This window comes from Mustela putorius, unplaced genomic scaffold, assembly GCF_011764305.1.
Source record: "Mustela putorius furo isolate JIRA1106 unplaced genomic scaffold, ASM1176430v1.1 tig00003988_pilon_pilon_pilon, whole genome shotgun sequence".
NCBI lineage: Eukaryota > Metazoa > Chordata > Mammalia > Carnivora > Mustelidae > Mustela > Mustela putorius.
Window position 1 is genome coordinate 9,868,750 of NW_025422127.1, and position 21,772 is coordinate 9,890,521.

Consider the following 21,772-nt stretch of genomic DNA (forward strand, 5'->3'; position numbering starts at 1 on the left):
CAAAAGAATGGGGGTGAGGGTCTGAAAAGCCTGAACTCTTAAAAACAGATTGAGACGTGCATCCTCCATCATCTTATTATGACCCATTTCAGGTTCCCCACCTGATACCTGTGGAGATTTTACCTTAACTGAAAGGAGAATAACTAGGTTAGGGAGGAAGGATGAGCAGTGAAACTGAGATTCCAGTCATGAGGAAAGAGGGAGGTGTTTGGAGAATACCCCAGTCCTCCTCCTTCACCCCAAGCCCCCCAAAAAAGAGAAGAAAGAAAAAGAAAAAGGGAAAAAAAACAGCCTAACTAGCAAATTGTACTTTTGGGATGAGTTTTAAAAATGAATCACACTCCTTACCATCCTCTCCCTGCAAAAAGCTTAACCGACACCTTCCCAAAAATATTAGTTCAAATTTACAGAATCAAATGATAAAAAATAGTTTGGTTTTCTATTAAAATCTCATTTAAGCTAGTGTTATGATAGGAACAGACTCTGTGTCTAGAGACTTCCGTGTTTCATGCTTGCTCAGGGGACAGGGACATTGAATTTGTGTGTGCAGGGATGACACCCCTTTTTCACCTGAGTTCTTAGTCTGAAGCTGACCTAGTAGGTCCTGAACCCCAGAGAACATTCAGAAAAATATAATAGAGTAAAAATGTCTCTGTATTCACCAGATATCTTTTTTTGTTCTAATCAAGAAAACTTGATTCAAACTTTAACTAACTAGCTGACTTTAAGGAAAGAGGATACTGACTCAGAAAACTGGGAAATTGAGAGGGTACGCTTGGCTGCAGGCATGGGGGCACTCAAACACTTACACAGTGTCATGGGGATTCTGGCTCTTTTTCTGTTTCTTACATTGGCCTTTGTTGTTGTTGGACAACATGACCATCTATTATTTAAACTACAAAGAATGAAATTCCTAAGGAAGAGATGGAATTTGTTAGCTGAAGAAAGCAAGAGAGACTGGGGATTGAAAAGAGCACAGGACTTACCTTTCATTCTCCTTTCTCCACCAAAATCTTTCCAGGTCCCCAGTCAGCACATTTCTTCTCAATGCTTAGCACTCACAGTAAACAGTACTGGGGCAGCAAATGCTAAAATTGCCAGAAGGAAAAGGCAACTTATTTATTATAAGACATTGCTCAAGATCAAGCTCTGTTCTCTGAGGAATATTGATTGGGGGAGGTGAAAGTGGTAATGCTGAGGTCCCCTTTTCTCTTTGCTTGCTTTTAGACTTAGGAAGTGGTCACAAAGGGACCAGGCATTTGATGCAAACTAGGTAGTTACAGATACTTAAGGAGTCAGAGGCAGAAGTCATTGTTGAGTCCTGGGCAACCAGGAGTATGCCCAGGTTGTCCTGGGCAACCAGGCATACCGCCTGAATGCATGCAAATATGGATTTAGCAAGAAAAAACAAATAATTCCAATAAAAACTCTGTGATAGTCAAACAAATCTCTAGATAAAATGTAGCCCCTGGATCTCATTAGGAAATTTTTACTTTCCTTTTTTTTTTTTTTTAAGATTTCATTTATTTATTTGATAGAGGGATTGAGAGTAGGGGGAGCGGCAAAGGGAGAGGAGAGAAGCAGACTCTCCAGTGAGCGCAATACCTGACATAAGGTTTGATCCCAGGACCTCAAGACATGACCTGAGCCAAAGTCAGACGCTTCACTGATGGAGCCACCCAGGTGCCCCAGGAATTCTTTTTATAGTACATGTTCTCTGTACTGAAAAGTCCTGTCTTCTTCTTCCAAAAAAGTTATTATTGAAGCATCATTGACATAAATGCTACATTAGTTTCACGCGTACAGCATATTGGTTCAATGACTCTATAAATTACTCGCTGTTCATACAATAAGTGTGGTCACCATCTGTCACCATACAGAGTTATTACAGCGTCATTGACTGTATTCCCTATGCTTTACGTTTTATCTCTCTGACTTATTTTATAACCAGAAGTTTGTATCTCTTGATCCCCCCCACCTCTCTTCTGGCAACTACCAGTTTGTTCTTTACAGTTAAGAGTCTATTCATTTGTTTTGTTTTTTAGATTCCACATATAAATGAAATCCTATGATATTTGTCTTTCTTTGTTTGTATTATTTCACTTAGTATTATACCCTATAGGTCCATCCATGTTGTTACAAATGGCAAGATCCCATTCTTTTTGATGGCTGAGTAACATTCTATCGTATATATACACCACATCTTCTTTATCCATTCATCTATAGATGGACATTTGGGCTGCTTCCAAATCCTGACTATTGTAAATAATGCTTCAGTAAACATAGAAGTACATGTATTTTTTCAAATTAGCATTTGCATTTTCTTTGGGTAAATAGCCATTAGTGGAATTATGGGATTATATGGTATTTATCTTTTTAATTTTTTTATTAAGTGTTTTATTTAAATTCCAGTATAGTTAACATACAGTGTTATATTAGTTTTAAGTGTACAAACTGGTGATTCAACAATCCTATGCATTACTCAGTGCTCATGTTGATAAGTGTACTTCATCTGTTTCACCCATCCTCTCTCCCACCTCCCCTCTGGTGACTGACACTTCTCTGTAGTTAAGAGTCTGCTTCTTGGTTTGCCTCTCTCTTTTTTCCCCTTTGCTCATTTGTTTTGTTTCTTAAATTCCATATATAAATGAAATCATATGATATTTGTCTTTCTCTGACTAACTTATTTTACTTAGCATTATACTGTCTAGCTCCATCCATGTTATTGCAAATGGCAAGATTTTATTCTTTTTATAGCTGAATAATATTCCATTATAATATAATATATTATAATATATAATATAATATTCCACTACACACACACCATACCTTCTTTATCTGTTTATCTATCGATGGACATGGGCTGCTTCCATAATTTGCCGATCATAAATAATGTTGCTATAAATATAGAGGTTCATAGATCCATTCAAATTAGTGTTTTTATATTTCTTTGGAAAATAACCAGTAGTGCAATTCCTGGATCATAAGGTAGTTCTATTTGTAATTTTTTGAGGAACCTCCATACTGTTTTCCATGGTGGCTGCTCTAGTTTTCTTTCCCACCAATAGTACAAGAAGGTTCTCCTTTATCCGCATCCTGGCCAGACTTGTTATTTCTTATCTTTTTGATACTAGCCATTCTGAAAAGTCCTATCTTCTTGCCCAAGCTACCCTTTTCTCCACCTTTAATGATTTCCAGTGTTATTATATGTTTCTCTGTCCCTACTTAGAGTCCTCCCTTATTTTTGTTTTTTTAATCATGATTTGTTTTGTGCCTCTCTTACAGATGGAGCAGATCTCAGCCTGAGATTGGTAGATGGAGTCACTGAATGTTCAGGAAGATTAGAAGTAAAATTCCAAGGGGAATGGGGGACAGTGTGTGATGATGGCTGGGATAGTCATGATGCCGCTGTCGTATGTAAGCAACTGGGATGCCCAACTGCCATCACCGCCACTGGTCGAGTTAACACCAGTGAGGGAACGGGACACATTTGGCTTGACAGTGTTTCCTGCCATGGACACGAATCTGCTCTCTGGCAGTGTAGACACCACGAATGGGGAAAGCATTATTGCAATCATAATGAAGATGCTGGTGTGACATGTTCTGGTAAGTTAAAATAAAAAGAAAAACAGAGAAGGAAAGACCTGTGTTCTTTAGGAGTAGGAATGGGCAAGATGGGAGAGATAGAAATAACTAATTATTTCCTTGTTGTAAGGAATCGTAAACACATTCTTTTTTTTCCTTTCTTTTTAAAAAGAGTTTATGTATCTATCTATCATCATTTGGAGAATATGGGCAGAGGGAAAGGGAGAGAGAGAATCCACAAGCAGACTCCATGCTGGGGCTTGATCCCACAACCCCAAGATCAGGATCCCAAGATCGCAGATCTGAGATCACAACCTGAACTGAAACCAAGAGTTGGATACTCAACCTACTCAGCCACTCAGATGTCCCCATTCTTTATTTGACTAGTTTGGAGGGTCGTCTGATTATTTTCTGTAGTAATTATTCAGGGTGCTCTTAGGGACCACATTTCAGATTCTAAGTCCGAGACACAGAATGTTATGTCTTTTTAACAAATCTCTGACTTGCTCATATTTTTCTGCCATCAACAGTTTTTATTAACCCTTGCAACTATAATCCTGTTTATAACCAAACTCATGGCCTATACTGGCTATTAAAAAAAAGTCAGGAGATGGATATGTCATCATTTCCAATGCCTCAGTATCTGGGAAGGAGCAAGATAAAAACAAACAAACAACTCTATCCTTTGGTTGCTAACTCCATATGTCTCTATGGACTAAGTTTTTGTTTCTTTTGCAGATGGATCCGATCTGGAGCTGAGACTTGTTGGTGGAGGCAGCCGCTGTGCCGGGACAGTGGAGGTGGAAATTCAGAAGCTGCTAGGGAAAGTATGTGACAGAAGCTGGGGACTGAAAGAAGCCGATGTGGTTTGCAGGCATTTGGGATGTGGATCTGCTCTCAAAACGTCCTATCAGAGTTATTCCAAAGTTAAGGCAACAGATACCTGGCTATTTTTAAGCAGCTGTGTTGGAAATGAATCTTCTCTTTGGGACTGCCAGAACTGGCAGTGGGGCGGCCTTAGCTGTGATCACTATGAAGAAGCTAAAGTTACCTGCTCAGGTAAGACTTTCAGTCAACGTGTGAAGATGTCGAATTCCAGGAATGTAAATTTCCAGTAAGATCCTTGAAACTGATGAGAAACATTGGTCCTTATGACTAGCTCTCAGGAAGGAAACCAGAAAATGTCTATTTCATCATGTGTTTCAGATGAATTATATCTTTATAATGCATTTTGTGACTTGGTCAAAGGTATGACTTGTTTTATTTTGTGTTTGTTCACTTTAGTTTTTCAGTAATTTTTTAAAAAGATTTAATTATTTATTTGGGAGAAAGAAAGAGACTGAGCAGAGGGAGGGGCAGTGGGAGAGAAAGAGAGAAACCCAAGCAGACTCCCCACTGAGTGCGGAGCTCATTCTCACAACCCTGAGGTCATGACCTGAGCTGAAACCAAGAATTGGATGCTTAACCAACTGCACCACCCAGGTGCCCTGTTTTTGTTTTTATTTAAATAACAATTAGTTAAGGGGCACCTGGATGGCTTAGTTGGTTGAGTGATCACTGCTTGATTTCGGCGCAGGTCATGATCTCACGTTCATGTCAGCCCTGCATTGCGCTCGTTAGGGAAATGAGTCTGCTTGGGATTGTCTCTCCCTCAGCCCCTCCCTCACCTTTCCTTCTCTCTCTCCCTAAATGAATAAATAAAATCTTAAAAATATGCTAGTTAACATACAGTGTAATATTAGTTTCTGATGTACAAATAAGTGATTGGACACTTACAAAGAACACCCAGTGCTCTTCACAAGCGCCCCCTTCCATCTCATCGGCCCCACCTTCCCTCTGGTAACCATCAGTTTGTTCTCCGTAAAGAGTCTGTTTCTTGGTTTGCCTCTCTCTCTTCTTTTCCCTATGCTTGTTCATTAAGAAACAAAACAATTGAGTCATTTTTAAATCCATGAAAGTATTGAAAGATTAAGGATTAAAATTTTGAAGATAGAACTTAAATGTGTTTCATGGGAATGTCTCCAAATGATTTTAAAAATATGTTGGATTAACATGCATGACTAACCCTTGGGCTCCATCTTTCTATGTAAGAACTTCTTTTTTCTGAATGCTTTTGTGTATTTCACTGCAACCTCTGTTAGCAGTTCCAAAGTGAGCTGTGAGTTGGCCAGGTTTAAGGAAAATCTCTAATATTTTATATTAATCACATTTACACAAATGCTAACGTTGAAAAGTGATGCCTTCTTTAACAACTGTCAGGTAACATATTGACGTAACGATTACCAATATGGTAAAAGAAAGACTCTAGGGAAAGCCACCTAACAGCAAAACCATTCACCATGTAGAGATGTGGTCATGTGATGCTCTGTGTCCAGTAACCGAAGGCTTTACTTCAGATACATCCTGATCTACACGTGCTCCTATGTGCATTACCTGATGTTGTAAATGGTGTCTACCTCTAGTTACATAGAAATTATCCTCTGATTGGAAAATGACAGTCTTCTAAGGTACAAATCTGAATATACATATCTGCTTTTCAACCATTCTTCTTTACCTTTTAAAAGAGATTTCTTGATTAGACAATATAGTCACATGGTTCACACTTTGTGTGTGTGTGTGTGTGTTTAATGGTTCACACTTTGAAACGAAAGTGTAAGCTCTTTCTGAAAGATATCCCCAACTGTCTAGTTCTGCTCTTCACGGGCAACTTCCATGGCGCATATATATATATATATATATGTTTGTATTTACACAATATATCTCCAAAAGAAAAAAATACATATATTTTATATACATATAACATATATATAGTATATATTGTATTTACATTAATATGTATAAATGTATTTATATGTATAATAAATATAATAAATGTATTTATATGTATAAATGTAAATACAAACAAATCTATATATAAGTTTCATGTCATTTTGTTGTTCAAGTGATGGCATATTTTGTAAATTGTTCTGTACCTTATATTCACTTAGTACAATATCTTGACCATAATTTCATATCAATATTTAAAGACCTTTCTGAAATTACTTCTCTATCAATAACATTTCTCTTATCTTTTATTATGTGTGATTTTATTTATACTTTTAATTTCTTTTATTAGATAAAATTAGTTTGGTTTTGCTTTTTTTTAATGAACCAGCATTTGGATTTTTGAAGATTAATACTATTTTCATTTTCTAATTCATTATAATTTTTCTTTCTTTTAATTCCTTTCTTATTTCTGACTGATTTAACTTCTTGAGTTCAGTGCCTAATTAATGTTGATTCTTTCCTAGTTCATAAATTCATAAGGAAAACCTTATAGGTTTTCCACTGAGTATACCAGTGACTATCATATAATTGATGAATTGATGCTCTGTGCATCTCAGACATAGATCTTCCTATGACCTTTATGTGGTCATTATGAATTGTGCTTTTTAGTATTGCAGACTTTCCCATTTTTTATGGTTTAATGATTCTTGTTCTGAATCAAATTGTCTGATGTTAATAACACAATTGCTTTATTTATTTTCTATTCTCTTATTTTCAATCTTTCTGTATCATTTTGTTCTAGGCACATCACTTGTAGTCATCCTAGAATTCAGATTTATTTTAAAAAGAACTCTGATTGGATTACTTTTTAGAGATGAGAGACATATCTGACCTTAACTTAGTCATATTATGCAACTTTATGTTGTCATATTATGTCTCCATAATATTTTGTCATCATATATCAGGCTACAACTAACTATGGACTATATTATCTCTACATAACTTTTCTGGGGGGACTTTGCCTGTATTTGGGCATGTGTAAGCATTATTGTATGTCAGACTGATCATTTTCTTCTAAATGTTTTCCTATGAATTGTATTTTATATTAGTTAGCATGAAGTTTAACAGCAACCAAAAGAAAGCCAAGTAAGAGTGGATAAAAAAAAGTTTATTTTTCTTACTAAAATAAGCCAAATAGATAAGCAGTTTAAAGCTGTTTGTGTGATTCTGTGGTCACCAAGAAGTACCTGGAGTTGTTTTTCTGCAGTAATTATCAAATCCTGTTGGTCAAGAATGATAAGTTGAGAGGCGACCGAGGGAGCTCACAGTAAACCAGTCTGATAGGCCAGGCTCTGCCCTCTGAGAAGCAGTCCTCTGTCCATGTCCTTCATGGGCCCAAGTGCTATTCTCGGGGCAGTTCCTACTACTGCATGCTCTCCACAGTCATATCTGAGTGTGGTTTGGAGGCTGCACACCTTTCACAACCCACTTTCTGCTGACATCGGTTTAGAGACCTTTGGATTGCTTTACAGGTTGACTCATCATTGGCCGATATCCACTGTCCTCAAAGTCAGCAAAAACAATTCTCCCCAAACTTAGTGCCCTTCTAGACAATTTTCTTTCATCTAATGCCACATGAAAGTAACCAGAGTCAAGAAATGTATTTACAAACTCTGATCTTTGCTATGACCAGCCCCTTCCTCTGAATTTATTGGCTGCTCCCCTAAGGTCATTTAAAACCTAGGGTTTGGGAGGAAAAACAAGACCACAGCCCCGGTCTTGCTGGTAGGCTATGAACTTTGTATGTGGAGTGTCGGTTCTATGTTCTGCTAAGCCTACAGTTTTATCACCACCTCAGTTTGGGGTGTAGGATACTTAGGGTTTTGTTTTTTGTTTTTGTTTTTTTTCAGTCCTGCAAGTTCCAAATTACAGATCTCTCATTACATTATGTAGTAGTTGTAGGCAGAACATGTCTTCCTTACAAAATTGGTATTTTTCCTTCAATTTTTTAAAAAATATTTTATTTATTTATTTGACAGCAAGAGAGGGAATACAAGCAGGGGAGAGGGAGAAGCAGATTTCCTGCCAAGCAGGGAGCCCAATATGGGGCTCAGTCCAAGGGCACTGGGATCATGACCTGAGCCAAAGGCAGATGGTCAACCACTGAGCCACCCAGATGTGGTCTGGGTGGTTTTTTTCTTGTAGTCTGGCTACTTCAAGTCTGAGTTCAGCTCTCTCTTGTAAGTACTAGAAGTGGCAAGGAGGATTTATGCCGTGCCAGCATTCCAATTTTTTTTCCAGTCTTTTTGTTCTCCAAGTATATCCTCTGATTTTTCAGCTTCAGAGAGCACATGGTTTTCTTTTCAAGGTGACATTTATTCAAATATCTTATCAGGGATAACAAGGCATCAGCTTTCCAACCTACAATATCTGAATTATTATGTATTTTTTCCACCCATTCTGTTCAACTGCATCCAGAATTTAGGTTTTATTACTAGAGCACTTCAGTTGGGTAACATTCTGAATTATTTAGGATTCTATTCAACTGCATCGAATAGAAATCCCAAATATCGTAAATTTGCAGCTGAAAGTGGGCCCTCTGTTTACAGAGCTTTATTTTTGTTTGCTAAGCATGTCATGCATGCTATTTGCCTTCTTTTGTAAACTCTTTTGTTATATTTGTGTAGCTTTTAGAAGCTCTTCTACTTACGTGGGTACTTAGGTTTTAGCACTCTTCTTGTTTTGCTAGAAATAGAATTTGTAATATTGTTTCTTTTTTGAAGGATTTATGTATTTATGAGAGAGAGTATGGGAGTGCCCACAATTAGGGGGAGGGGCATAGGGAGAGGATCCCAAGCAGACTTCCCACTGAGCTGAAAGCTGGAAGTAGAAATGGAGCTTAATCCCATTAACCATGAGCTCATGACCTGAGCCAAAACCAAGGGTTGGTCACTTAATGGACTGAGCCACCTAGTCGCCCCTGTAATTTTATGTCTTGATTTCTTGGTACTTTAGAAGGCTTCCAGGGGAGAAAATCATGGAAATACTGTCTCTGTGCCTGCCAAATGCAAACTACAAATTCCATTATCTGTTTAAATAATTAGAGTTTTTAGTTGTGTACAGCACAGGGTTTTAAGGCTAAAAGGGGCCAAAGAACTCAAAAAAGCTGGAAGACTAGAAAGATAAAGCAAAAATTTATCTCTGATGTGCAGTTTCAATCAACCAGTCACAAACTGGTCTAAGAAAATTTGCTACAAAATTACTTTGACTCCCAGACATTTTATTTGTGATGTCTGAGTATGGACCACAGAGAACATCTGAACTTAAGAATCAGTTTTTTTTAAACCTATTTTTAATTTTTAGAGAAAGAGAGCACAGGGTGGGAGAGGGGCAGAGGAGGAGGGAGAGAGAATCCCAAGCAGACTAAGCACTGAACACAGAGCCTGATGTGGGGCTTGATTTCAAGACCCTGAGATCACGACCTCAGCCGAAACCAAGAGTTGGTTGCTTAACCAACTGTGCCACCCTTGTATTTACTAAGGTTTGAGAAATAGTTTCTTTTTTAAGATTTTATTTATTTATTTGACAGACAGAGATCACAAGCAGGCAGAGAGGCAGGCAAAAAGAGGAAGGGAAGCAGGCTCCCTGCTGAGCAGAGACCCCCCCGATGCCGGGCTCGATCCCAGGACTCTGGGATCATGACCTGAGCCAAAGGCAGAGGCTTAACCCACTGAGCCACCCAGGTGCCCCGAGAAATAGTTTTGATACTAGAATGCTTTATACTTCTTCAGAGTCTGGAAAGAAATAAATGATAATATGTTAATGTTTCTTTAAATCATACTGTGTAGTTTATTACTAAACAAAAGGAAATAATTCTAAGGAATTCTTTCTCACATTTGTTCTTCATGTCTTCATTTATTTACTTCTAGAGAAAGAAAGAAAGACAAATTCAGTTACTTATGCCACAGGGGAAGTTTAAATTATTGATCAAAGGAACTACTAAATCCAGGTACAAAAATCAAATGAATAGCTTCTATGTTAAAATGCAGTCACAGGTTTAGCTGGAAAGAAATCTCTTAAAGGAGTAAATTTTGGATAGTCTAATCATGTACACAGAGTAAGCGATATGAGGAAGCCATTTATGGTGTAGATTAATGTGTTACTAACAGATTCATGAATAAAGAAAAGCTAGAATGGAATCTTGAAGTCACTTCTGCATGGAAGAATTTCCCTTTGCCCAGGGTTCAAACACTTTAGGAAAAATGAAAGAAGAGGATATTTATAGAAAGGATCTCTTTTCAAGTGCTTAATAAGTTTTCACCACAAAAGAGATTATCGGTTTGATTTCATTTTTTGGTTTGTTTTGGCACCAGCTATGTTTTATTTTGTTTGAGATGAAGCCAGATGAGAGAACAAGAGTTCACAAGAAAGATGACTTTGGCTCAGCCTAAGAAACTGCCTTTATGGGGTGCTTGGATGGCTCAATCCTTAAGCATCTTCCTTCAGCTCAGGTCATGATCCCAAGGTCCTGAGATCGAGCCCCTAAAAGGAAAGAAAGAAACTTCCTTTATTTAAAGGTTTATATCTCTTCCAAAGTGGAAGGGGATCATATGCATGCTAGCTAATGATATCTTAGAGGAATTTCATGCCCAGATGATGGTTTAACAAGAAGAAATTAAGGATTCAACTCAAGAGTCTTTCATTATTTGTGGGGTAGAAGAATCATATCTGCTTTACACTTGGAGCTGTGTTTAGAAAGCGATGTGTTCTTCGACCTACATTTGAGTAGAAGCTTGCTTTGTTCAAATTTAATGATAAGTGGCAAAATCTTCACGTGCTGGGGTATTTTATACTGCTGCAGTACAGCATATAGTCAGATCTGAAACGTTTTCAGAAACTGGCAAGTGCTGATAGGATATCTGTGTCATGCTGAGACTAACATCAAGGGAATTAGTGCTGTTTGACAGCAGGCATTTCTAAAAGACGTATGTCTTTCAGATGGTCCTTCAAATGCACTTCCTTCCTTTAAAAATTAATTAAAGGAAATAGTTTATATCTCCCAAATAGTTTGAATCATCTCTGAGAATATCAAAAGAAACTCCTATTTATCTTAGAATTGTACTTGGCAAAGAGTGTTCTTAAAACCTGAGCCCCATTTCTTTAGCTTTATTTCTTCTCTTTTTTAAGATTTTATTTACTTATTTGACAAAGAGAGAGAGAGATCACAAGTACGCAGAGAGGCAGGCAGAGGGAGAGGGAAAAGCAGGCTCTCTGCTAAGCAGAGAGCCTGATGCAGGGCTCGACCTGAGATCATGATTTGAGCTGAAGGCAGAGGCTTGACCCACTGAGCACCCAGGTGCCCCTAGCTTTATTTCTGGTGTGCCTTTTCTTTACATTTTATCCCATCCATACCAGATTATTCATAATTCCTCAATTATGCCGTATTTCAGGACTATAGCCTTTATTTTTTAACATTTTATTTATTTATTTATTTGTTTGTTTGTTTGTTTATTTATTTGAGAGACGGAGAGCAGGGGAGGGGCAGAGGGAGAGAGAGAGAGAGAGAGAGAATCCCAAGCAGATTCCCCACTGAGCACAGAACCCCACACAGGGCTCATTTCATGACCCTGAGATCATGACCTGAGCTAAAGTCAAGAGTAGGACACTTAACCAACTGAGCCATCCGGGTGCCCCTATGACTATGTCCTTTAAATGTGGATCTACAATCGCTTACTTGGCAAACTCCTGATCTTTTTATTTCCAAACTCAGCTCAAATTTATAGCTTTCTCTATAGTTTTCCTGCAAAGCCTCAAACAGAGCTGATGACTCCTTCATTTACTAGTTTCATATCTAACATATAGTTTTAGTTTTGGACTCATCATTTTTTAAAAATATTTTATTTGAGAGAGGAAAAGAGAGATAGCATGAGGTGGGGGGAGGGGAAGAGGGAGAAGCAGACTTCTTGTGAGCAGGGAACCTGATGTAGGACTCAAACCCAGAACCCTGAGATCATGACCTGAGCCACAGGCAGATGTTAATCTAAGGAGCCACCCAGGCACCCCTGGACTCATCATTATTTGAACATGTATATCTTCTGCTCACTTGTGTGTTTTTGAGGGAGAGGATGATCAGTGAGAAATTGAGCAGCCCTGGAAAGAAGTAGCTTTTTCCCAGGTACATAGGTTAGGAAATACACTGTAAGTATAGAGCCACGCAAACATGGCATGACCAGGCCTCTTTAAGGTTGGAGCGTCAGGTATGATTGATAAGTGAGAGCTTAAAAGTGCTTTAAAAGTGACAGCATAAAGTATTTTAAAGCATGCTAAGAAAATAATGTTTATCATCTCTAATTTTAATAGACAGGTGACATTGGAGAATCTCCCAAAGCTCTCTCTGCTTCAATTTCCTCAAAAGAAAAGTGGTGATTATAATTCCTGCTCCATAGGAATCACACAGCAAGTGATCAATACATGTTCATTGCTATGGTTATGATTACTATTAGTAGTAGTAGTAATAGTAGTATCTATTTTTACTGATAGACTAAACTGTGACAGAATTTTTAGCCCACATAAATGCCTAAAACATTGTAGGTCCTTAATACTATTTGGTGAAAGGGTAAATTATTGCATAAATAGTAAAGAAATGATGAATTGCCTTGAAGACAAAGAAATCATGTGAAATACTTGAACATAATAACATGTGCAGGCATGACATAGATTCATTAGAAAGATGGCTTAGAGACAAGATAACAGGATTGCTTAGGACACCATTACAAGGGTCTACATGATATATGAAGACAAAAAAGAAAAAAGACAAATTATATGAAAGTAGTAGCAAAAGGAGCATCTACCTGGGTGGCTCAGTCAGTTAATGGTCCGACTTTTGACTCAGGTCATGATCTCACCATCACGAGAAGCTCACTATGACGTGAGCTGTGCTCAGCGGGAGGTCAGCTTGAGATTCTCTCTCTCCTCCTTCTGTCATGCCCCTGGCTCGTGCTTTCTCTCCCTCCCTCTCTCTAAAATGAATAAATGAATCTTAAAAGAAAAAGCAGTAGCCACAAATAAGGAGGAGAAATATACTGGAGGACTGCCAGACCTTGGTGATATTCCACATGAGCTGTGTATTGAGAGGGTCAGGATTCTAGGCTCTGGAACATACTGTCTGCCTTCAAATCCTGGCCCTTCAGGAACTCCCTGTGTGATCTCAGCAAGTTACTACACCTCTCTGTTTCCATTTCCCTGTTTGTAAAATTGGAATGATACTAAAAAATTCTCCCCTGAGGAGATTGTAAGGATTAGGTGAAATAATGTTTGTTCAACATTTAGTAAAGTGCCATAAATAAATTAGGTGCTCATTTAATGTTCTCACTGTCATTATCATTATCATTTCTGAGATAAAGAAGTGGTTCGATTTTTAAGTGATTCTAACTTGGTCTGGATATCATTAATTGAGTAAAGAATATTGTGGTCCTGTCAGTAAAATAATTCATTCAATTTTGAACACCTTATGTGCCAAATGTCCAAGTAGATATGTTTATGAATATAAATTTAAAGAGAAACATATAAATGAAAAATATTTATTGGCAGTTAAGAGAAAGTGAGGGAGTTGAGGACAACATTTTGGTTAGGGAATTCATGAAAGGTTCTGGTAAAGTACTTTCAGAGGGGAAGGAGGAGAAAATGGGAGAAAGGAATATCTCATGTATCAAGTTAACACATATCAAAGAGAAGAAGAAATCCCATGTTCAATTTGAAAACAGGAAGTATATTGCAACACTATATTTAAAACCATTCAAAAAGGTTGGGGCCAACACCAGATAGCAGTAGGTAGAGAAATGAATATAGGCTAAAAAAAAAATAATAATTATATATATATGTATATATATATATATATATATAATCTATGGTCTCCAGTGTTATGAATAATGTACACAAAATATTAAAAAGAAAGAGTTATCATGTTTCTAGGAATGGCTGATGCCAAGAACCAAAGTTCTAAAATTCTCTCAGATGAATTGGTCCAGTGAGGAATGAAGATATCTAGAATCTGCTAGGACAATTCCAGGCAGAAAAGCCAAGGCAAACAAGTATGAAAAATCATTAAACACCCCAGCATCCCCTTTCCACTCCCATCATGAAGGAAAATCGAAGAATCATGTCATTTCTCATTCTTCAGCCCACAGGGAACCCAGACTGGTTGGAGGAGAAGTTCCCTGCTCCGGGCGTGTGGAAGTGAAACATGGTGACAGGTGGGGCACCGTCTGCGACTCTGACTTCTCTCTGGAAGCTGCCAGTGTGCTGTGCAGAGAGTTACAGTGCGGCACAGTCATCTCCATCCTAGGGGGAGCTCATTTTGGAGAAGGAAATGGACAGATCTGGACTGAAGAATTCCAGTGTGAGGGCCAGGAGTCCCACCTTTCGCTCTGCCCAGTAGCCTCCAGGCCCGATGGGACTTGTAGCCACAGCAGGGATGTTGGAGTCGTCTGCTCAAGTGAGACCCAGAGAACATGTTACAGTTGTTCCTGTGCTGTGAGGAGGGCAGGGTTAGGTAATTGCAGACATCTTTTTAAAAGCCCTATTGTCCTTCCAGGATACACAGAAGTCCGCTTGGTGAATGGCAAGTCCCAATGTGAGGGAAGAGTGGAACTCAAGATACTTGGAAACTGGGGATCCCTCTGCAACTCTCACTGGGACATGGAAGATGCCTATGTTTTGTGCCAGCAGCTCAAATGTGGAGTTGCCCTTTCTACCCCGGGAGGAGCGCATTTTGGGAAAGGAAGTGGGCAGATCTGGAGGCACATGTTTCACTGCACGGGGACTGAGCAGCACATGGGAGATTGTCCTGTCACTGCTCTGGGTGCGTCGCTGTGTTCTGTTGGGCAAGTGGCCTCTGTAATCTGCTCAGGTAAGAGGATGACGGACCTCTGGTGACGAACCTTTCTCGTGGTGGTCAGCCATCAGAGCCAGTGTACTTATAGGGACAAAGAACAAAAGAGAAAAGGCATGATCTATTTTAAGAGATCATGAGAAATGTGCCAGAACAGTAACCTCATGTGTCTTTTTAGAGGAAAAGTACACTTAGTTTTCACAAAACTCATAATTACCTATCTGGTGCTTACCATGTACCTGCCCTTCTCAAAGCATTCCCAACCTGGTTGACCCACCACCATCCCCTCTCTCTAGAGCTCTTTGTTCTCAGCTCATCTGTCTTACACTCTATTGGGTCTCCCTTCCACACCCTAACTTCTTTATATCTTGTGTGACTGAGCAGTTTGGTGTTTTCAGGAAATCAGAGTCAGACCCTATCCCCGTGCAACTCCTCATCTCCGGACACAACGAGATCTATCACTCCAGAAGAAAGTGGTGTCACTTGCATAGGTGAGAATCAGTGACCAATCTGTAAAAATGATCTCCATCCTTATGAAGGTGTTTCATTAACATTTTATTTTCTCTTTCCAGGGAGTGGTCAGCTTCGCCTGGTAAACGGAGGCGGTCGCTGTGCTGGGAGAATAGAGGTCTACCACGAGGGCTCCTGGGGCACCATCTGTGATGACAGCTGGGACCTGAGTGATGCCCACGTGGTGTGCAGACAGTTGGGCTGCGGAATGGCCATTAATGCCACTGGCTCTGCCCATTTTGGGGAAGGAGCAGGGCCCATCTGGCTGGATGAGATGGACTGCAACGGAAAAGAATCTCGCATTTGGCAATGCCGATCACATGGCTGGGGACGGCACAACTGCAGGCATAAGGAGGATGCAGGAGTCATCTGCTCGGGTGAGTTCTATGCCGAAGCTCTGGTCACAATGACTCAAGAAGGACCGAGGAGGAGCCAAGGGGAGTAAGGGATACTGGACTGAGAATATTTCCTAAAAAGCAGGTTTAGAGGGAACTATTTCTTGAGTCAGGGTCCCAAAGTGTAGATTTGATTAATTAATTAATGCTACCCCAAGTGCAAGGCAGTATAACATCAGAAAGAGAAAAATACAGAACTAGGCTTGCCTATCGTGAACATGACAACAAAACCAAAATCAAGAACTTTTATGAATATATATGGAACTATATTCAGCACACCACTTGTATCACTGTATAATGTAGATTAGAAGGAACAAGAATAAATCCAGCACTACTTCTATAGGGCAAAAGATAATCACCATTCCCAAGTAATTTTCCATGATAAGCAAATGAAACTTACTTGTTATAGGAGCAAAAATTATCAAAAGAGCCCACTGCTTTTATTCTGTATACGTGGCAAGGCTTAAAAACTATTGTGAAGTTGAAAACTGTACTCAGTGGTGATATATTGGGACAAACAGAAATATGACTTTGTTACTTAAGGAAGTGAAAAATTCTATATGCCAGAAGTGATTTGATATCATTCACATTTAATGACATAAACTGGCAGAGGACATATGCAGCCAACTACAAAGAGTCAGAAAAGGAAATGTTTCATTTTAAGGTGATGTGCACAACATTGGTTTTAGTGTCTGAGTATCTTACTAAATTTTAACTATCAAGAGACCTACAAAAAGATTAATGAAATAAGTTTCTTGAGGCTAAAACTGCAATAATTTAGGGAGAAAAATCCAAGCTATGCAATTGATATAAAAGGCTCCGAGCCCTTGGTTAAGATTTAGAAATCAATTTAGAATCATTGGTGGCCTTCTAAAGAGGTCCCTAAGCACAAAACCCAATACCAGAACACCATAAGCTATTTATAGAACCATACTATATATTTAGTGTAGAACATACTACTTTTCACCAAAATCTACTAAATCTAGAAGTTACTAAAGAATTACTAATAATTGACATGTTGTACCTAATTTTAAAGCCATTCTCACCTTAAAGGGAGGGAGCCCTGTGAATCTTCAGAGAAGATGTGAAACCACTAACTCTGTATTTCACCCCAGAGTTCATGTCTCTGCGACTGATCGATGAAACCAACAGACACAGCTGTGCAGGGCGTCTGGAAGTTTTTTATAATGGAGCTTGGGGCAGCGTTGGTAAGAGTGGGATGTCTGCAACCACCATGGAGGTGGTATGCAGGCAGCTGGGCTGCGCGGACAGAGGAGACCTCATTCCTGCATCTTTAGACAAGCCAACATCCAGGCACATGTGGGTGGACAATGTCCAATGTCCGAAAGGACCGGACATGCTATGGCAGTGCCCATCTGCTCCATGGAAACAGAGAGTGGCCAGACCTTCAGAGGAGACCTGGATCACATGTGCCGGTGAATATCCTCTGGCTGATATGAGAATTCCATTTTGTAATTCCACGATCATCTTCTGATCTCGTTTACTAGGAATGAATAACATCTGCTATGTATTCTACCCAGTTGGCGTAATTCTTTTCATTTAATTCAGCTTATAGGTATTCAGGATCATGGATTAGTTGTCCAAAAAGCATTACACTTCCCATGGTCTTCTTGAAAGTTTTTATCTAATTGCTTTCTCAGAGAACACATGAGGAGCAGAAAATAAATAATTCAGTAGTTGAATATTAAACGGTCTACCTTACCATTCTCACTTTTCTTTCAAATATTATCTTGCTTTACTAATGGAAGAAGAGAAGCAGTCAAAAAGATCAGTCCTGAAGTATTTTGCCATTCTCCATCTTCTTACACTGGAAGAGGTTTTTTACATACCTGGCAGTCTCCTAAATCATTTTCTTTTTGAGAAAATTAACATTATACCATGTTAACTTCATTTATTTCACATTTCCTGAGTCACACTAATTTTCTTTTCTTAAAAAAAATTATTTATTTATTTGAGAGAAAGGGGGAGAGCAAGCAGGAGAGAAAGAGAGGGAAAAGAGAGAGAGTACACACCAGGTGGGGAGAGGCAGAGGAAGAGGGAGAAGCAGTTTCCCTACTGGTTAAGGAGCCCAACTCGGGGCTCGGTCACAAGACTCTGGGATCATGACCTGAGCTGAAAGCAGACACCTAACCAACGGAGCTACACCTAACCACGGATGCCCCCAAACTAATGTTCTTATGTCCAGGATGAAATACACCTAGCTTGCTGAAAGAACATAGGCTTTCATAAAGGACAAATTTTGTTAAAAGTATATTATTTTTAAAAGCAAAGTATTAAAATAGAGATTTTTAAAAAGATTTTATTTATTTATTTATTTATTTATTTGACAGAAAGAGTCACAGCAAGAGAGGGAACAGGGGGAGTGGGAGAGGGAGAGGCAGGCTTCCCACTGAGCAGGGAGCCCGATGAGGGTCATGATCCCAGAATCCTGCAGACACTTAAAGACTGAGCCACCCAGGTGCCTCTTAAAATAAAAAAGATTTAAAAAGATTTTTCAAATCTGTCTTTTCTTCTGTGACCTCTTAAAAGTTTTTATATTCTCAGAAATGATCTAGGTGTCTGTGATTTTTCAGACAAAATAAGACTTCAAGAAGGAAACTCTAATTGTTCTGGACGTGTAGAGCTCTGGCACGGAGGTTCCTGGGGAACAGTGTGTGATGACTCCTGGGACCTTGAAGACGCGCAGGTGGTGTGTCGACAGCTGGGCTGTGGCCCAGCCTTAGAGGCACTAAAAGAAGCAGCGTTCGGTCAGGGGACTGGGCCCATCTGGCTCAATGAATTGGCATGCAAAGGAAATGAATCTTCCTTGTGGGATTGTCCTGCTAGACCCTGGGGGCACAGTGACTGTGGGCACAAGGAAGATGCTGCTGTGAGGTGCTCAGGTGAGTGCCAGGAGTCTGGAGTAAGCTTGGAATCTCAGGCAGCAATAAGGGGGTGGGCAAGACTGGACACCTCAACACAGGGTTCTGGTGGGGAAAGAGTGATGATGTTTCAATCCAAGGAACCATGAGAGTATTTGTTCTTACTCGTTGGCTTTCGCCAAGGAAAAGCATATGACTTACATGTCTCTCGGTGCAGAAGGAGTAAAGGATAAGGGGACCCTAGTTTGAGGTGGGAAGGAGTAGGTTACTTGGTTGAGAGACACCAAAGTCTCACACCAAAAAATAGAAATATTTGTTCTACACATTACTCCCCAGACTGAGTCTCCTTCTCTTTTCTCCTACAGAAATTGCGATGGCCCAAAGATCATCAAATGCTGGAGGTATAATCGTGGGGTTTATGAACACGGGTCCAATTGTCTGCATTATTTAGAATCTTTTTTGTTAAGAGACTTTGGATCAGAAGTCTTTCTGAGGATTGGGAAGAAGCTTACTTCAGCCATCCTGTATCTAAGAGAGGGATGGTACCAGGGACCTCAGTCTCTCAGCTAAGAGGTCATTTCTCGTGATGCTTTCTTGCACTTAGGTCGCTCATCCGTTGTTGCATTGGGGATCCTTGGCGTCATTGTGTTGGCTTTTCTCATTGCTCTCCTCTTGTGGATTCAGAGGCGAAGACAGCAACAGCTGCTTACAGGTCTGAGCCAAGCTATGGTCTTTCTAATGTCTCAATGGGATAAGAAGATTCTTGGGATAAAATACATATTATCAGCAATAGATACACCTATTAAAAGCAAGTGTACACATATTAGACTCAAGCATCAACAGCCAAAAGGATGAAACCTAGAAGAGGTTCAAGTAGTTTCTCCAAAAAAGGAAACAAGATTTCAGAGGAGAAAGGGGTTTGGGGTGGTTGATTCCTGAGCTCTAGCTGTATGTTTAAGTAGGCCATTATAGAATTTGTAGTTTCAGATGAATATGCTTATATGGTTTAGGAGGAATCCTTTATTTCCCAAATATTTATTTGCTCTTACTATATACTTAGTACTCATTTTACTGTTTGTTTAAGCAATGTACTAGGCTCTGAAGGTATAGACATCAATAGTCAAGTGTTTGAGTAGTCATGGGATTTCAAGTCTAGCAGAAGAGATACATATGCAAACAATAAGGCACCTTGTAGTATTATTTATTCATGGGAATAAGGAACACAAGTGGCACAGAGAAGACAGTAATTAACTAGGGCATGGAGAGAATTGGAGGCTTCTAGGAGGCTTTGAGACATTTTGATAATTCAGTTCAAAGAACTGGGTGAAGGGAAAGAGAAAAATACATACAAATGTAGAGAAGCCACCTGCCATTTTGAGGGGAAGTAAAAGTTGAGTTCAAGGAGAGAAGCTACAATAAGACTGTAGAAAGATGGGGAACAACGGATGAATCATGTACTTTATGGTAAGAAGATGACTAGTCAAATAGTATTATGTGGTAGAGGGGGTGAAATAGTCCAGCTGTTTTTTAGAACATTCTTTTTTTTTTAAAGATTTTATTTATTTATTTGACAGATAGAGACCACAAGCAGGCAGAGAGGCAGGCAGAGAGAGAGGAGGAAGCAGGCTCCCTGCTGAGCAGAGAGCCCAATGTGGGGCTTGATCCCAAGACCCTGGGATCATGACCTGAGCTGAAAGCAGAGGCTTTAACCCACTGAGCCACCCAGGTGCCCCTAGAACATTCTTTTTGATGACAGGATGTGTGAGGGGCTGTAGGGGTAGCATTTTGAAATAGTTGGCATGAAAGATGAGAAGGACTTGATAGTGAGCATGGAGAAGAGAGGATGGATAGGTTTCCTAGAGATTTTTTTTTTTTTTAAAGCTCCAAGTTAGAGAAGACTGCCACCTGGTTGGGGGAAGAAACTGGAGTGGCATATGATGACAGTAGGGGTGGTTTGGTCTCACCCTGCTGCCTTTGAGTTTGTAACATTATAAGAGAAAAGTTTGGCCTTAGAAGGGATGGAAAAAAGACAAGGGCATGGATAAAGATTGAGTATGTGTGCACTGCTGGGAAAAAGCCCTGGTAGGGAGGGCAAGTTTTATTATGATCTGTTGATCCCTAACCTAGGACCTCTGTTGTCAGTTTCCTTGAGAGGAGAGAATTCAGTTCACCAAGTTCAATACCGGGAGATGAATTCTTGCCTGAAAGCAGATGATCTAGACGTGCTGACTTCCTCAGGTCTGTGGGTTCTTTGAGGGTCTATAGCCCTGGGGTTCAGACCAGTAGCTACAATTGCAGCTGAGCCATTGTACTTTGCATAGCAATGGAAAGAAATCTCAAACATGTCATAGGAAGCTTATGATGCATATAAGGAAGAAAGGCAGGAACTAACTACATAAAAGCTGCAATCATGCGATATGGCTTAGAGGTCTATGATTATTTCTGGTGGAGGTACAGAGAGCAATGCAAGTAGAATATTATGACTCAGACTTCATCTTACTGAACAAATTAATCTAAAAGGTTTCACTTTTCACTTCTCTTTCACACTTCCTTCCATTCTCACTTCCTGCTCTAACTTGATATTTATGATATTTTCCCCTAAAAATCTAAAAGCTTAAACTTCCTATATCTTTTTCCCATAGAAGCCAGCACTATTTCCGATTACATTATACAGGTTTCTTTGTCCTCCAACTTCTGTTTAGCACCAAAGGACTAATTCTGCCTCTGGGCAGCCTAATTCTGCT

The 21,772-nt window shown here is 39.4% G+C and overlaps 1 protein-coding gene across 8 annotated transcripts in view; it reads left to right on the plus strand.

Annotated features, from left to right (window-relative positions):
• The window catches only part of CD163 (CD163 molecule), a 31,537-nt gene that overhangs the window by 5,999 nt on the left and 3,766 nt on the right, over positions 1-21,772 (plus strand). For 3 of the 8 annotated variants that reach the window (XM_013063610.1, XM_013063612.1, XM_013063613.1), the window contains exons 5-14: positions 3,286-3,606; positions 4,324-4,644; positions 14,531-15,259; positions 15,640-15,732; positions 15,814-16,128; positions 17,262-17,582; positions 18,741-19,049; positions 19,394-19,429; positions 19,633-19,740; positions 21,156-21,266. In XM_013063610.1, the coding sequence (XP_012919064.1) occupies positions 3,286-3,606; positions 4,324-4,644; positions 14,531-15,259; positions 15,640-15,732; positions 15,814-16,128; positions 17,262-17,582; positions 18,741-19,049; positions 19,394-19,429; positions 19,633-19,740; positions 21,156-21,266 (2,664 nt within the window). The remainder of the gene's footprint in view (positions 1-3,285; positions 3,607-4,323; positions 4,645-14,530; positions 15,260-15,639; positions 15,733-15,813; positions 16,129-17,261; positions 17,583-18,740; positions 19,050-19,393; positions 19,430-19,632; positions 19,741-21,155; positions 21,267-21,772) is intronic. The other 5 variants (XM_013063611.1, XM_045071676.1, XM_013063614.1 and 2 more) reach the window with 3 other exon arrangements.